Source organism: Triticum urartu, chromosome 5A (assembly GCF_056163025.1).
Source record: "Triticum urartu cultivar PI428250 chromosome 5A, HENAU_Tu73, whole genome shotgun sequence".
NCBI lineage: Eukaryota > Viridiplantae > Streptophyta > Magnoliopsida > Poales > Poaceae > Triticum > Triticum urartu.
The window spans coordinates 467,413,670-467,431,816 of record NC_141877.1 but is presented as its reverse complement, the minus strand read 5'-3'; the positions used below and the strand labels follow the sequence as shown (position 1 = coordinate 467,431,816).

At 45.9% G+C, this 18,147-nt stretch overlaps 1 protein-coding gene across 1 annotated transcript; it reads right to left on the bottom strand.

Annotated features, from left to right (window-relative positions):
• Positions 1-3,693: 3,693 nt before the first annotated feature.
• Positions 3,694-10,879, bottom strand: LOC147971990 (uncharacterized). Its single transcript, XM_087524196.1, has 6 exons — positions 10,654-10,879; positions 5,722-5,855; positions 5,610-5,633; positions 4,514-4,684; positions 4,266-4,439; positions 3,694-3,948 (listed from the first exon to the last, which is right to left on the bottom strand). The coding sequence occupies exons 1-6, from the start codon at positions 10,877-10,879 to the stop codon at positions 3,694-3,696; spliced, it is 984 nt and encodes a 327-aa protein (XP_087380322.1).
• Positions 10,880-18,147: the final 7,268 nt, after the last annotated feature.

Here is an 18,147-nt window from a genome sequence, read left to right as displayed (position 1 = left end):
CATTTATCATGGTATGAGGAAATAAATAATAATTTTATTATTGCCTCTAGGGCATATTTCCTTCAACTCCGGCCAGCGGTGGCCGTCTAGTGTCAGCTCACAGAAGAAGGGACTACATTTTTTCTAAAAAAAGGATGAATTGTTGTGTGAGACATGGTTGGTCACTAGTATCGGCTGTTTCAGGGCACATAGCAAAAGGGTGTGGCGCTTTGGCAAAGCATGCATATTTGGTTTGACGAGCAAAAAGCGCTACGATCCTACCGCAAGGAAGTGGTCCGTCAGCGTAATTCAAAGTCGCTCAGCCATTGATGGTACAACATTGAAGAGGGCGTCAAAAAGTTTTGCGGCTTTTACAAACAAGTGCATAACCGGTGGCCAAGTGGCGTGTCAATCCAAGATCTTGTAAGTTTTGTGGTTTGTTGCTCTATGTGTTGGTCATTTCATTGATTTGATCAATGTTGCAACTTATCGATCATCCATTGTTTTTCCTTTGCTAGCCCGTACGCGTGTGCACGTTATACCTCAAGATGGAAGCACTTTATCTATATCATTATTGGTTGAAGTTGAATGAGCAAAGCAAGTGGATCGCCTTGATTGCCAATTTCGTCAAGACCGCCATGGTCAATAAAGATGAGGGTGGTGATTCAACCATTCCAACACAAGATGGGCTTGCTCCGGCCAAGAAGGTGATTAGGAACCGGGGGAGCAAGTGAGAGAAGGAGAAGGAGAAGTGAGAATGGGCGGTGACCAAGATGATGAAGAAGTTCGTGAACATCATGAAGAAGAAAAGAGGAGCCAAGTGTTGCAGACAATGAGCTGAAGGAGGGAAAGAAGACACGTGTGTTTGGCATCTTCATGAAGATGCAAGACAGAAAGCTCAAGCTCCAAGAGAAGAAACTTGAGATCAAGGCCTCTTCGGAGGACTCCAAAATGTTGTGAAGACGTCAGACTTGGATCCTTATGCGGCAAAGATTGTTCAAGTCTACCGTGCGAGCATATTGAAGTGCTACACGCAAGCGGAGGAGGTCGGACCAGCTGAAGAGTGGGTTCTTTGCTACGGACAATTGGACTAGGAGCCAAACAAGGAAGGTCATTGACACAGATTGACAACTTTTAGAATCGATTGGATGTAATAATACTAAAATAGCCCGGTTGGTTTTTGTTGTGATTGCATATGGGAAAGTTCTGGTTATACCATCATACCAGTGTACCTTCTATTCTCACCTCCATTTTCATCAAAGTTCATGTAAGCAAACTTCTTTTTTGTTTCTCCTCAACAAAAGAACATTTCAACTCAAAACTTTGCGGATCAACATCACACAAGTACTACTATGTGCAGAAAAGTTTTCGGATTTTTTGGGCAACATGAATTTTTAAAAATGATACAACTAATTCAAAATTTGAAATTTGACAAATTTATGTTTCATAAATCAAAAATATTTTATACAATGAGTGAGTGTAGAGTTGACTTGTGAAGTTTCACTCTCATAATGTTCTCTTATTTGGCAGAAACAAAAAGGAGAAATTTTTATATAAGAATAACACAAATCTTAGACGCAAATTGGACGAATGAAATAGAGGGTACTTTAGTATTGGGCACAACAAATCCACAATCTTGCATATGTTTGTAACTATTAAACATACTCCCTCCGCTCATGAATAAGTGTATGTTGGACATTCGAAATTTGTCCACAAAAAAATGTATTTCTATCTTCTCAATGCACTTTAAAATAGAAAAAAGGATTTCGTCTTATCATATGGTAATCAAGACCAATAACATTCAAAACATGGTCTACTCACTTTCTACATGCACTAGCTCATTGGAGGTGAGGTAATTAAAGAGGAGAGAGATGGTGATTTGCACCTTTCCACCGTATTTTTTTACTTCACTCCATAATTTGTTCTAAAAAATTTATATGTACACTTATTCGTGGACGGAGAGAGTATATGCTTAAATTGTATTGATCTAGATATGCATGTCAAATGAACGAGGCCAAATGAGGGGCAGACATTTGGTGACTCTGGTCGAATGGCCTTACTTTCGGACATGCCCGCGGACATTTGGTGAGGTCCGTTTTGATGACCTACCTCTTTTTTTAAAACAAAGTACAAGTGCAGATGTTCATACATATGCACATACACTCATACCTATGAACGTACGCACACACAGCCAACCCCTATGAATACCTCCGAGAGATTGAGACATCACATCATCTTGAGACTGATGATGCAGTCGACTGAAACGTCTCATTCCAATGAACGCACATGAAGGTCTAAAATAAATTCAGAAAAATGCGAGCACCAATGTCTAGGACTTAGAACCATTATGGGGTACGATACTAATGTCCTCCTAACTATCCAATCACAGATTGGTTCACTTGATGACCCGCCTTGGAGTTGCCCTAAACCTCCCCAAACCGCTTTTACCAAACAATGCCTAAGAGGAAAGGGGGTGCTGGTTTGTAATCCGGGACGCTGCAGGTGATGCCGTGTGGAGCAGCAGCTGGCCGAATTGATCGAGCCAGGGATGCCATGCGAACTGTAACAGTTGCGTGTCTGAACACAGTTTTTTCTTTTACATTAGAAATCTTCAACGAGAAAAAATTACCAGCTTCACATTTCAATTCTGTCATAGACATTGTAATACAGCAGCTGGTAACTAGCAGCTTTTGGTGCGCAACGATGGCAGGAGGCCCATGTTGTTTGGCAGGGTGAAGTTCTTTTTCAGTTCAAAAGGAAAACTGTTCAGGGGATTTGCCGGGGATGCTCTTACAGTATATTGCACCGACAAATACACAAACACATCAGCATCTCATTTGGGTCCGGCGGTGCAGTGATTTTCACACCTGCACTTTCTTCAGTCTGCACGGCTTGGGTCTCATTTGGGTCCTGCGATGCAATCATGTGCGGGTTAGCGCCATCAGTCTGAGGCTGCATCACATCGGCCAAGCTTTCCGCTGCTTTCACTTCCTTCGCATCAGATTCTTCAATGCCATTCTTTTTCTCAGTTTCACCCATGATTTGTGCTGCGCTCGTTTGCTTTGCATCAGTATCTTCAGCCTGTTTACCACAAGTAAAATCTGGTTCCGTCTCAGGGAAATCCAATTCTTTGCTCTTGGTGCCTCTCAGGGGAAATACCTGTCCGTTCTGCGTGCTTTCACCCGCACTGTCTACAGTCTTCATCCCATTTCCACTAGTTTCTTGAGTAGGCTGTGCAGTCGTTTCGTTGCTAGCATCAGCGGTCTGAGGCGGCTCAAAAGTTTCCAAGTTTTGCGCTGCTTTCACTCCCTTTGCACCAGATTCTTCGATGCCATTCTTTTCCTCAGCTTCACCCATGCTTTGTGCTGCACTCGTTTGCTTTGCATCAGTATCATCACCCATAATAGCTTCTTTTCCAACTTTGGAGCCAGCAGGTGAATCAGTCGAACCGAGTTTTCTCAAAAAACGAGAATTCCATAATTTGATCCTCTTTGGCCTCACAGCTGGCAGCAAGATGTTTATATCCGACAGAATTTCAAGCCTTTTTTCATAGAGAGCAATAACATCTTTGTAGAGTGACAAGACATCGATCTCAGACATAATCGTTTCTCTGTATTGACGCCTCATGGACTTTATGCTCATATACTCGGAAGCCGACAAAATCTGAAAGAAGCACAAGTCAGTTCAGTGATAAGACGACAACTGCCTACATATTTATTTGGATATACTTAAAATGCATGTAGTACAACATATTACAGTCACCTTACTAGGTTTCCAAACTTCATACGATTGTCTAGGGTAAACAAGAAACTTCAGAGCTGTTGCAAATTTGAGTAAACTCCAATCCTTGGTGAGAGACGATAGGTCAACGGATTTCTGTATTTTACTGCACAATGAATCCAAGTACTGACGTTCATCTAACTCGAAATGATACATGCGACGAGCCATCTCAACAATGCTTTCAGTAACCTGGATCAAAATGAGCATTTGTTTCATCACTGAAAGAAACAGGAAAAGGGTAAAAATAAGTTCTACAAAAGCTTATGTTAAATTTCAATTTACAATACGAACAGTATGTCTATGAATAACTTTGTTCATTGGCAATAAAATAAAGCATTATAAGCACACAATCAATCGCAAGGGGCTAACACTGCATATCCAGAGAAGACTTATTCGAGGTTACTATAGAAAGAAAGAAAGGGCTAAAATTGCATCACAATGGAGCAATAAAGCAGACAACATTTGCCTGTCAGAAATAAGGACATGAGGACAAGCGGTTAGCTCACCCAGTCGTTTTTGACAAGTAAGCCATATTGACGTAAGAAAAGGATTAATCCTTTGCCATTGGAGCGGCGGTACTCCTTCGGCTCTGATGTTTCTTCGGGCAATAAAGTATGCATGATATTCTCTAGACCCCAAATCACCTCCTCCACAATATTATCATACTGACAGGTTATTGCCTGAAAACACATATGGTGAGCCATACTGTTCACACGAATAGAAGCAACAAGGAAGCTTATACAGTTACACTAACCAGCTTCCTTTCAATTATACTTTTATATTCAGCACGTCCAACAAGTAGTTTCTGCTCAGGGCCACAAAACTCGGTGAGCATCTCAGACAGTTCGTTATAAATAATTTCCTTAGCAAGGTCAATGGCGGTAGACTTCTCTTCAAACTTTTTGAATCTCACCAACCTGACGTTCTGAGAAAGAAACACAGAAGGGATTTTTGAAAAGCTTGTTAAATACCATGCAATGTGTCGAAATCATGACAGTTATACAGTGAAGTTTGACCTCGGACAAACCTAGCACTAATTCATTTTTGAAGGGCCTATTAGCAGATGTCTGCCCATTGAAGATGACGCACGATGACACCGAAACCTAATCGGAGATGATGATCGATTCTAACAAAGAAAAATAGGTTCCACTAGCTTGATTCGATTTCAGATCAGTTCAGTGACAAGTAACAACCTTTGCTCTGGTTGCCTATATGTTTCACTGACCTGAAAATTGGGTTTCAACATATCTCTGAAAACCAAGTGTTTAGTTATTGCAATGGTGCAATTTGTATTCATATTTAAGCATTTTGTTGGTTGGTTGCAGGAGTATATGTAAAACCAATTCCTATTTTCTAAGGTTTAGTGCTTCATTAATGCGTGCACATGGTGGGCTGAGGAAACTTACTGTGATATAAAGTCTCCCTCAGTTTCAAAATATTTGAAGTTCTAGATTGTCCTAAGTCAAACATTTTTTAAGTTTGACCAAGTCTATAGAAAAATATACAAACATTTACAAGACCAAATTAGTTTTATTAAATTGATCATAAAGTATATTTTCATCGAGTTTTGGGCTGATTTTTTTTAAGTTGCAGATTTTTTCAATAATTTCAGATTTTTTCGAAATATCTAAATATGAAATTTTAGGGTTGATCTCACGATCTCACCTAATGTGAGATATCATACAAGTGTCCCCTGTAACAGAGAGGGTGCGAGCAATGAAATAAAATTTATACTCCACCCGACAACTATGAAGAACGGTGAAAGATTGCAGTGAATTTTGCATGCATCACAGTACTAGAGTTGGCAGCAAGCTTGAAATAGGAAGGCAAATGTTAGTGTTACTAAGAACCTGTGGTGGGTGTGCCCAGATGTCCTGCAAGAAGAAAACCAGCGAAAAAAAGTGGTCAGATGATTTTGAATTCTTCGTCCAAACGAAGGAGCGACGGAAAAACAAGTACTACCTCCACTGGAATTTTGGGGTCGACCCCATCACAAGAGACAATTGCGAAGCCAGAGGGCGTTTCGTACAACAGCGTGGTTGAAGTTGAACAATCATTAACCTTCTTTTCGGGCGACGATGGATCGGAAACCATACCTGCTAGAAACCAATCAGACGTAAGTGAATGGGATTACACAGACCCCCACCTAATGTGAAGCCACCTGAGCAGCTGGTTTATCTAACTCTGTGTTAAGGGCGCAGATTAATCTGATTTTGAAAGGCAAGGCAAAACACTAACAAAGCGTGAACGAGGAGACAGGACTAACCTATCCCTTTTTCCTTGCTCTTGCCGCTCAAGCTGGCTGCCGCCGGCGTCCGACCGTCCGCGCAAGGGTCGTCCGTACAGATTTCTAATCTTTGATTGGAAGGCGGATCAAAAGAAAACCTGAGATTGGAACCTGCGGGAGAGCTGCCCTAGACCACAGCAACAGGCATCGGAGAAAAGAAGTTTTTTTTTTTTTAACTTTTGAGGTGGGAAAGCAGATTTTATTGCTCAAATTCCGCATATAGCGGATACAAAACGGATCATGCGGTTGGATCAACCACAAATGTCTCCTCTGATTTAAAGAAAGAGAAAATCTAGCTAGACTATCAGCTTCATAATTTGCCACTCTATTGGAGGAAAGAATTATACAGAGACGATCTGACTGCGTTGGTTTGTTTTCCAGAGGCGCTGCTGTGTGTGGTCTTGGGTTTTGTATCCCACACTATGTGGATTTTGAGCAATACAATTTGGTTTAACCCCTAAAAAAAGGTGCTGCTGTATAGCTAAAAGGGCATCGCCGAGGGGACCTCCTATATAGCTTCATGCGCGCTCGAAAGGACGCCAGCATGCATTTTTTGAATTTTAGGACATTTTTTAAATTTATGAACATTTTATAATATGATGACCATTTTTTATTTCAATGAAAAAAATTGAACTTTAAAAATCACCAATTTGGAAAATGTTCGAATTTCTGAAAATGCTCGTGAAAAAATATTTTGGAAAAAACGGAAAAAAAGGAAAAAGATAAAACGAAAATTAAAAGGGAAAGGAAAAGGAAAAACCGGAAAAAAGAAGAGGGAAAAACCGAAAGACAAAACATGAAAAAAGAAAGAAAACCCCGGTTTGGTAAGGTTCTAGAACCTTCCCAAACCCAGAAAAGGCAAGATGGGCCGGCCCAATGTTTCGCGGCGGGAAGCGCGCGCGCGCGCGGGGGGGGGGGGGGGGGGGGGGGTGCGGTCGTTATCCAGAGAACCGCGCGCCAAATAGGATACACCATCCCCTTTGAGGAATGAAACATAAATGTTACTTGAGGTACCAAATGGAACACTTTCAAAGAAATATTTAGGTATTGATGTTGGCAATTCAAAAAACGGTGCTTTCAAGTAGTTGCGTGACCTGGTCTGGAACAAGGTTAAAGGCTGGATGAAAAAATTGTTGTTAGCTGGTGGTAAAGATGTGCTTATCAAATCTGTTGCTCAGGCTATTCCTGATTATTTGATGTCTTGCTTCAAACTCCCTAGAGGACTTTGCCATCGCATAAACTCACTTGTGAGAAAGTTTTGATGGGGAAGCAAGAAAGTTTCTTGGGAGGCCATGACAAGACCAAAATATATGGGAGGTTTGGGTTTTCATGACTTTTTTTTTTGAAAGATCGAGCAACTTGCTGGCTTCATTAGATTTAGCAGATAGGACATGGGAAAACAATGTTTGATCAAATGATCAGGGTGGATGGGCTCCATGACATAGAATTGTTTAACCTTGCTCTGTTAGCTTGACATGCATGGCGTATTCTTCAGGACCAGGACTCCCTAAGGGCAAGAATCCTCAAGGCAAACTATTTCCCAACTTCTATTATTTTATTTTTATTTTGAACGTCAAACTGGGAAGCTCACCATCTCAAGTATGGCGACAGTTGAAGGGAAAGGAATTTCAGCTCAAGGCTTGATTCGAATGGTGGGAAATGTCGAGACGACTCATATCTTGTGTTCGTGTGATAATTGGCTACCCAGAGAACATAATATGAGGCCCATCACGAGTTTGGCACAAAACCCTCCGGAACTGGTAGTGAGCTCATGTTACATAATATCGGGAATTCGAACAGGAAGCCGGTGTGCAATGTGTTGATGCAATACTCTCTATCCCCATATGCACAAGATAGGTCAAAGATTTTTGGGCTTGGGGGTCACGACCCGGAAGGCATTTTCTCTGTAAGATCTGCTTATCGAGTGCTCTTTACAAGGACGATCTGAAGGGAAGCATGGCTCGAGGGAAGTGGGGTTTTGTCCAATACAGAGAATGAGCAGCGCTCTTGGTGCCAACTTTGGAAAATTCTAGTGCCTATAAAATCAGGGTTTTCCTCTCGAGACTAACACAACTATCTATACAGTCCGCTGATCTGATTCATCATCAGAACATGGCCACTTCTAGTAGTTGTGTATTGTGCAGCAGCGAAGACTCATGGCGGCATTCGTTGATGGAGTGCACCATGTCGAGGTGCGTTTGGACACTTGAGGATGAAGACCTGGTATCGATAAGCGAGACTATGGAGCCAATGCTCAACGTTGGATATATTTCAAAGGGAGTTTGAATAAACCTGCAAATTTTAATGCAAACACGACAAAATTCACCTAAGTTCGGATATAATTTATATAAAACGGATGATATTTTGTCGGTTCACCTAAAATCATTTTATTGTTGTGCAAATTGTCATGCAGACAATCTCTGCTGTAATCTTTGGGTGTATGATACTATGATGTAGTGAAATATGTGAAGGCGATATCTATGTGTAAATTTTGTATTCTAGTATCTTGACTGATGACGTGATTCAGCTGCATTAATTTGATGATTTGAGCTATTTTCCTAATTCAGTTTCCAAGGCATGTTTGTTGATTCTGTCTCATAAATCCGGAAATAAACTTTCCTGGCAATATGAAAACGACCAAGTGAAAGAAGTAGCGCACCAGCCATCTTCTTTTTTTAGAGGAGGACCCCCGGGTTTTACATCTGGACGATGCATGCAGACACTTTATTAATTATCCACATAAGATCTTACAAAGTCATACACCAATAAAACTAAAGCCACTGTCTAGACAACATATGTCGCTACTCCTATTCAGTTGATGAAGGGATGCTGATAGTCTAGGTCTAATACCAAACAGACCTTGCAGCCACACCTAACATCTAAGACTGAGGTCCCAACCAAGACGCCTGCCGGGTATGGGGCACCCACCAGTCCGGCGCACTCCTCAACCAGGACACCTGCCGGGTATGAGGCCATCGCAGCCACCTGTCACGAATCCATCTTCAGTGCCTGTACTGCTGCATCTACCTTGCTCGATCTAGCTGCCGTCGACGCCACCACGACGCCAGACAACGCCATCATCCCGCGCTCGTCCATCATCGCACGCCCACCGGCGAGACCCCGCTGCTCCATGCCGTCGAGACCCGCCGTCGTCGACATGAAAGAAGGCACGCCACACCACCTCACGCCTCTTCCATCCGGCGCCGCTCCACAAACGATGCCCCCAAGAGGGAACACAACACCGCAGCGCCGCCATCGTCCGATCCGGTGATTTTAGGATTTATCACGGAACGGCACGAGCAGGTTGACGATAGTTGCTTGACTATGCCTTCATCAAGGTAACGACGTAGACGCCGGCATCGCCCGCCATGACCGGAGTCGGCTCGGTTTTCACCCGCGACTATGTCTCCCCAACTTGGCGTCGGTGCTACTAGTGGGATCCAAGATCCGTCACTACGAGCCTGGCCAACCGCCTTCGGTGGAGAAGGTAGCCACCACCACCATGCACGGGCCAAGAGACCTGGACGTCCTCGTGCCGTGAAGATAACCCAAGGGGGATCTTCTCTTGCCGTTGTCGAGACGAGGCGCAGCCGCAATGGATCTTGATCTAAACCCCTTGGGCCCATATCAGATCTCATCGTAGCCAAGATCTAATCCGTCAACGGCCGCCGGAGATCTCTTGGCCATCGCCAACCCGCTGCGCACTGCCGTTGAAGGAGGAGGGAAATGAACCCCGCTGCCCCCACGCGTTACCGCCGGCCGAGGCCTGCGCCGCCGCCGCCGCCTCACCACAGGGGCTTCGCCCCGCGGCATCCTCAGCGACGGCAGCGGTAGTGGGAGGCGATGGAGGGGGAGGGCTGAGGGCCGCACCAGCCATCTAGTTTTGTGAAATAGGCAGTATGTGAATCAACAATTCAGTTCTTGGAAACAAGTTGTGCTCAGTTGAGATTTGTGAAAAGATCATATTCCATCGAGTATACAATAAGTGAGTCAAAATTACATCATTACGGAGACACCAAAATCCCCTCAAAAAACTAGACATACATAAGACAAATATAAATCAAAAGGGCACATCCATGTCAGCCTTACAGCTCACACGATACAAAGCATAGAACTGAAAAGTAATCGAATACTCTACGGAGAAGCGCACAAGAGATCGCGTTCTCCATTTGGAGCGCACAAGAGATCGCGTTCTCCATTTGGTCGTCTCCCAGTTCTAGCACCCCTCTTTTATTTTCTTCATTGACATAGTTGTTGAGGCGTCTTGCTCGTACGACCATGCACATCATCAGTTGTATATCGACTTCTCCTTGGCATACTTCTAGTTGATGCCTCGTACTCCCTCCGTCCGGAAATAATTGTCATCAAAATGAATAAAAGAGAATGTATCTAAATGTATTTTAGTTTTAGATATATCCATTTTTGTCCATTTTGATGACAAGTATTTTCGGACGAAGGGAGTAGCTCTGAACAAAATGCACAAATCCTTGTTGATTCATCACACACAAAAATGCACAAATCCTTGTTGATTCTGCACACTGAATTTAGAAAGAGACACAAGATTCAGAAGCTACATAAAAATAAATTGGCCCATGCAGGTCTCGAACCTGACATAGTTGTTGAGGCGGCCACTGCGGTCGTGCACGCCGTGGGCAGCAGGGGGCGGCCGGGGTAGGGGCGGAGCAGAGCAGCACGGCGGCAGGTGGGGCACGGCAGGGGGCGCGCGAGCACGCGGGAGCAAGCAGCAGCAGCAGAGCGGGGCCGCCAACGTGGGGCGCCGTCGAGCGCGGCGGCCAGCCGCAGCAGCGGGGACCGAGGCGGGGCGAGGGGCATGGCCCCGAGCGGCTTGCGCGGGTGCGGGACGATGAGCAGCGGGCGCGGGGGGCTCTCCGTGCGGCGCAGCGGGGCGAGGCCACTACGGCGACGGGGCTCGCCCGGCCCGACTGGTCCCTGGCGCCGGCTGGGACGGAGGAGGGCGCATGCCAGGGCAAGGGAAACGGGCAGAGTCGGGACGGCGGACGGCGCGGAAGCTCACCGCGGGAGCATGGGGTCTAGGCAACGACGCGCGGGGAGCGGCTTGGGGAGGAGGTCGAGGAGGTCGGCGGTTCGACGGGGAGGCAGGCCGGCGAGGGAGTCCGGGCGGCGATGGACGAGGGCGAGGCGATGCGGCGTCGCGGCGATGGGGTCGGGAGCGGCTGTTGCCCCCCGATCCAGATCCGTTTGTGGGGAGGGGGGGGGAGCGATGAGCGAGAGGGGTTGCGGGGGCGCGAGGATGAGGGTGGAGGTCCGGCGGCGGCGGGCGTCGCCAGGGAGGCGGCGGCGTCCGAGCCCTCCCCTTTCTCGATCCAGATCGGGATCGATGGGGGTGGAGGAGAGACGTGCGGGAGTGGGGAGTGGGCTAGGTCAAGGGGGGGAGAGGGGGGTTAGGTAGTGGGGTGGCTCGGTCCGAGTGGGCCGGCCAGTTGGGCCGAGGCCCAGGTGGGCCAAGAGGGACTTTTATTCTTTTGTTTTGTTTTGTTTTGTTTTCTCTTTTGTATTTTCTTTTTTTCTTTTATTTCTTTTCCTTTCTGTTTTAATTCAATTTAAAATATTTATGCATTTTATAAAACTGTATCTTCTACACCATAATTATCTATGTAATATTTAGTACAAACCGAACATTTTTATTTTAATGTTTGAAAACTTTTATTGTTTTCCTGTAATTAAATTTTGAATTTGTTTCGGTTTTGAATTATCTAGGGTTTATCAACAGTAACCGAGGTGACGTGGCATCATTAGCGGGGATCACTGTAGCTTAATTATTCGGGCGTCACAGCGTCTTGCTCGTACGACCATGCACACCATCAGTTGTATATCGACTTCTCCTTGGCATACTTCTAGTTGATGCCTCGTACTCCCTCCGTCCGGAAATAATTGTCATCAAAATGAATAAAAGAGAATGTATCTAAATGTATTTTAGTTTTAGATATATCCATTTTTGTCCATTTTGATGACAAGTATTTTCGGACGAAGGGAGTAGCTCTGAACAAAATGCACAAATCCTTGTTGATTCATCACACACAAAAATGCACAAATCCTTGTTGATTCTGCACACTGAATTTAGAAAGAGACACAAGATTCAGAAGCTACATAAAAATAAATTGGCCCATGCAGGTCTCGAACCTGACATAGTTGTTGAGGCGTCTGTGACGCCCCCGATTTGACCGTACACTAATCATGCACGCAAATGTGTACGATCAAGATCAAGGACTCACGGGTAGATATCACAACACAACTCTACAAATAAAATAAGTCATACAAGCATCATATTACAAGCCAGGGGCCTCGAGGGCTCGAATACAAGAGCTTGATCATAGACGAGTCAGCGAAAGCAACAATATCTGAGTACAGACATAAGTTAAACAAGTTTGCCTTAAGAAGGCTAGCACAAACTGGGATACAGATCGAAAGAGGCGCAGGCCTCCTGCCTGGGATCCTCCTAAACTACTCCTGGTCGTCGTCAGCGGGCATCACGTAGTAGTAGGCACCTCCGGTGTAGTAGGAGTCGTCGTCGAAGGTGGCGTATGGCTCCTGGGCTCCAACATCTGGTTGCGACAACCAGGTAGAAGGGATAGGGGAAAAAGAGGGAGAAAGCAACCGTGAGTACTCATCCAAAGTACTCGCAAGCAAGGAGTTACACTACATATGCATGGGTAGATGTGTAAAGGGCCATATCGGTGGACTGAACTGCAGAAAGCCAGAATAAGAGGGGGGGATAGCTAATCCTGTCGAAGACTACGCTTCTGGACACCTCCACCTGGCAGCATGCAGAAGAGAGTAGACTGAAGTCCTCCAAGTATCATCGCATAGCATAATCCTAACCGATGATCCTCCCCTCGTCGCCCTGTGAGAGAGCGATCACCGGTTGTATCTGGCACTTGGAAGGGTGTGTTTTATTAAGTATCCGGTTCTAGTTGTCATAAGGTCAAGGTACAACTCCAAGTCGTCCTGTTACTGAAGATCACGGCTATTCGAATAGATTAACTTCCCTGCAGGGGTGCACCACATACCCCAACACGATCGATCCCATTTGGCCGGACACACTTTCCTGGGTCATGCCCGGCCTCGGAAGATCAACACGTCGCAGCCCCACCTAGGCACAACAGAGAGGTCAGCACGCCGGTCTAAACCTAAGCGCCCAGGGGTCTGGGCCCATCGCCCTTAGCACACCTGCACGTTGCGAACGCGGCCGAAAGCAGACCTAGCCTAGTGGCCTTCCAGTCCAATCCGGCGCGCGCCACTCAGTCGCTGACGTCACGAAGGCTTCGGCTGATACCACGACGCCGGGATACCCATAACTACTCCCGCGTAGATGGTTAGTGCGTATAGACCAAATGGCCAGACTCAGATCAAATATCCAGATCTCGTTAAGCATGTTAAGTATCCGCGAACGCCGACCAGGGCCAGGCCCACCTCTCTCCTAGGTGGTCGGAACCTGCCCTGCCGCTCCGCCTCAAAACTCCACTCGCGGGTGCTCCTCAAGCCGACCTGTCTTTAGTCACCACATGCATCATGTATAAAGTATATAGTATATACCCGTGATCAACTCCCGAGTGATCACGGCCCGATAGTATAGCATGGCAGACGGACAAGGATGTAGGGCCACTGTTGATAAACTAGCATCCTATACTAAGCATTAGGATTGCAGGTAAAGGTAACAACAGTAGTAGCAAGGACAGGCTATGCATCAGTATAGGATTAACGGGAAGCAGTAACATGCTACACTACTCTAATGCAAGCAGTATAGAGAAGAGTAGGCGATATCTGGTGATCAAAGGGGGGGCTTGCCTGGTTGCTCAGACAAGAAGGAGGGTCGTCGTCGACGTAGTCGATCACAGGGGCATCAGCGGTAGTCTCGGGGTCTACCGGAAAAGTAACGGAGGGGGAACACAATAAATAACAGAGCAATCAAAGCATAACATGACAAACGTGGTGCTAGAGGTGATCTAACGCAGGGATAGGTGATACCGGCGAAGGGGAGAAACATCCGGGAAAGTATTCCCGGTGTTTCGCGTTTTCGGACAGATGAACCGGAGGGGGAAAGTTGCGTGTTTGCTATGCTAGGAATGTGTGACGGACGAACGGGGAGTGTATCCGGATTCGTCTCGTCGTTCTGAGCAACTTTCATGTACAAAGTTTTTTCATCCGAGCTACGGTTTATTTTATATGATTTTTCAAAGTTTTAAACAATTTCTAAAATTTTCTGAATTTATTTATTATTTCAGAATTAAAGGTGTAATTGCTAAGTGTACCCACAGCTTGTACACAACAATGTACTAAAGGGGCTGACAGGTGGAGTCCAGTTGACTTCCCAGTCAACAGTCAACTGGGACCGTTGACTGGTCAAAGGGGTCTAGTGGGACCCTCCTGTCAATGACTAGACTAGTCCAGTCAGCAGTTTGACTTGGTCAAACTGGACAGCAGGCCCACCTGTCATTGGCTATATTGTTAATTAACAGTAGTTAATTAGGTTAAGTAGTTAATTAGGTTAATTAAATTAGGATTAATTAAGTTAATTAATTAATTAATTAATTTAATTTTTTTATTTTTTTAATTCCTTTTTTTAGGTGCAGGTCCACATGGCAGTGGCCCGAACCGGCCGCAGCTGGGCACCCGTGGCTGCATAGGGCGCCGACGGCCACTGCGGTCGTGCACGCCGTGGGCAGCAGGGGGCGGCCGGGGTAGGGGCGGAGCAAAGCAGCACGGCGGCAGGTGGGGCACGGCAGGGGGCGCGCGAGCACGCGGGAGCAAGCAGCAGCAGCAGAGCGGGGCCGCCAACATGGGGCGCCGTCGAGCGCGGCGGCCAGCCGCAGCAGCGGGGACCGAGGCGGGGCGAGGTGTTGGGGAACGTAGCATAAATTCAAAATTTTCCTACGTGTCACCAAGATCAATCTATGGAGTCATCTAGCAACGAGGGAGGATTGGATCTACATACCCTTGTAGATCGCGCGCGGAAGCGTTCAACAGAACGGGGTTGATGGAGTCGTACTCGTCGTGATTCAAATCACCGATGATCCTAGTGCCGAACGGATGGCACCTCCGCGTTCAACACACGTACGGAACGGAGACGTCTCCCACGACTTGATCCAGCAAGGAGGAGGGAGAGGTTGATGGAGATCCAGCAGCACGACGGCGTGGTGGAAGTAGCGGGATTCCAACAGGGCTTCGCTAAGCGCTGCGGGAGGAGGAAGATGTGTCACGGGAGGGAGAGGGAGGCGCCAGGCCTTAGATTAGTTTGCCCCTCCTTTTTCCCCACTATATATAGGGCCAAGGGAGAGGGGGAGGCGCAGCCCTTGCCCCTTCCTCCAAGGAAGGGTGCGGCCAAGGGTGGGGAGGAGTCCATCCTCCCCAAGGCACCTCGGAGGTGCCTTCCCCCTTTAGGACTCTCCCCTTTTTTTTCTCTCTTGGCGCATGGGCCTCTTGGGGCTGGTGCCCTTGGCCCATATAGGCCAAGGCACACCCCCTACAGCCCATGTGGCCCCCCAGGGCAGGTGGCCACACCCGGTGGACCCCCGGGACCCTTCCGGTGGTCCCGGTACAATACCGATGACCCCGAAACTTGTCCCGATGGCCGAAATAGTACTTCCTATATATAATTCTTTACCTCCGGACCATTCCGGAACTCCTCGTGACGTCCGGGATCTCATCCGGGACTCCGAACAACTTTCGGGTTTACCGCATACTAATATCTCTATAACCCTAGCGTCACCGAACCTTAAGTGTGTAGACCCTACGGGTTCGGGAGACATGCAGACATGACCGAGACGTTCTCCGGTCAATAACCAACAGCGGGATTTGGATACCCATGATGGCTCCCACATGTTCCACGATGATCTCATCGGATGAACCACGATGTCAAGGACTTAATCAATCCCGTATACAATTCCCTTTGTCTAGCGGTATTGTACTTGCCCGAGATTCGATCGTCGGTATCTTTATACCTTGTTCAATCTCGTTACCGGCAAGTCTCTTTACTCGTTCCGTAACACATCATCCCGTGATCAACTCCTTGGTCACATTGCGCATATGATGATGTCCTACCGAGTGGGCCCAGAGATACCTCTCCGCTTACACGGAGTGACAAATCCCAGTCTCGATTCGTGCCAACCCAACAGACACTTTCGGAGATACCTGTAATGCACCTTTATAGTCACCCAGTTACGTTGTGACGTTTGATACACCCAAAGAACTCCTACGGTATCCGGGAGTTGCACAATCTCATGGTCTAAGGAAATGATACTTGACATTAGAAAAGCTATAGCATATGAACTACACGATCTAGTGCTATGCTTAGGATTGGGTCTTGTCCATCACATGATTCTCCTAATGATGTGATCCCGTTATCAACGACATCCAATGTCCATGGTCAGGAAACCGTAACCATCTATTGATCAACGAGCTAGTCAACTAGAGGCTTACTAGGGACATGGTGTTGTCTATGTATCCACACATGTATCTGAGTTTCCTATCAATACAATTATAGCATGGATAATAAACGATTATCATGAACAAGGAAATATAATAATAATCAATTTATTATTGCCTCTAGGGCATATTTCCAACAGTCTCCCACTTGCACTAGAGTCAATAATCTAGTTCACATCGCCATGTGATTAACATTCACAGGTCACATCGCCATGTGACTACCACCCAAGAGTTTACTAGAGTCAGTAGTCTAGCTCACATCACTATGTGATTGACACTCAATGAGTTCTAGGTTTGATCATGTTGCTTGTGAGAGAGGTTTTAGTCAACGGGTCTGAACCTTTCAGATCCGTGTGTGCTTTACAAATCTCTATGTCATCTCCTAGATGCAGCTACCATGCTCTATTTGGAGCTATTCCAAATAACTGTTCTACTATACGAATCCAGTTTACTACCCGAATAATCTGGATTAGTGCCAAAGTTTGCATCGGCGTAACCCTTTACGACGAACTCTTTTACCACCTCCATAATCGAGAAAATTCCTTAGTCCACTAGTTACTAAGGATAACTTTGACCGCTGTCCTGTGATTCATTCCTGGATCACTCTTGTACCCCTTGACTGACTCATGGCAAGGCACACTTCAGGTGCGGTACACAGCATAGCATACTGTAGAGCCTATGTTTTAAGCATAGGGGACGACCTTCGTCCTTTCTCTCTATTCTGCCGTGGTCGAGCTTTAAGTCTTAACTTCATACCTTACAACTCAGGCAAGAACTCCTTCTTTGACTGGTCCATCTTGAACAACTTCAAGATCATGTCAAGGTATGTGCTCATTTAAAAGTACTATTAAGCGTTTTTTTATCTATCCTCATAGATCTTGATGCTCAATGTTCAAGTAGCTTAATCCAGGCTTTCCATTGAAAAACACTTTCCAAATAACCCTATATGCTTTCCAGAAATTCTACGTCATTTCTGATGAACAATGTGTCAACAACATATACTCATCAGAAATTCTATAGTGCTCCCACTCACCTCTTTGGAAATACAAGTTTCTCATAAACTTTGTATACACCCAAAATCTTTGATCATCTCATCAAAGCATACATTCCAACTCCGAGATGCTTACTCCAGTCCTCAGAAGGATTGCTGGAGCTTTGCATACTTATTAGCATCTTTCAGGATTGACAAAACCTTCCGGTTGTATCACATACAACCTTTCCTCAAGAAAATCGTCGAGGAAACAATGTTTTAACATCCTATCTGCAAGATTTCATAAATAATGCAGTGATTGCTAATATAATTCCAACAGACTCTTAGCATCGCTACGAGTGAGAATGTCTCATCGTAGTCAACTCCTTGAACTTGTCGGAAAACATCTTAACGACAAGTCGAGCTTTCTTAATGGTGACACTTACCATCTATTGTCTGTCTTCCTTTTAAAATCCATCCGTACTCAATAGCCTTACGACCATCAAGCCGTTCTGCCAAAGTCTACACTTTGTTTTTCATACATGGATCCTCTCTCGGATTATATGGCCTCAAGCCATTTATCGGAATCCAGGCCCACCATCGCTTCTCCATAGCTCGTAGGTTCATTGTTGTCTACCAACATGACTTCCAAGACATGATTACGTAC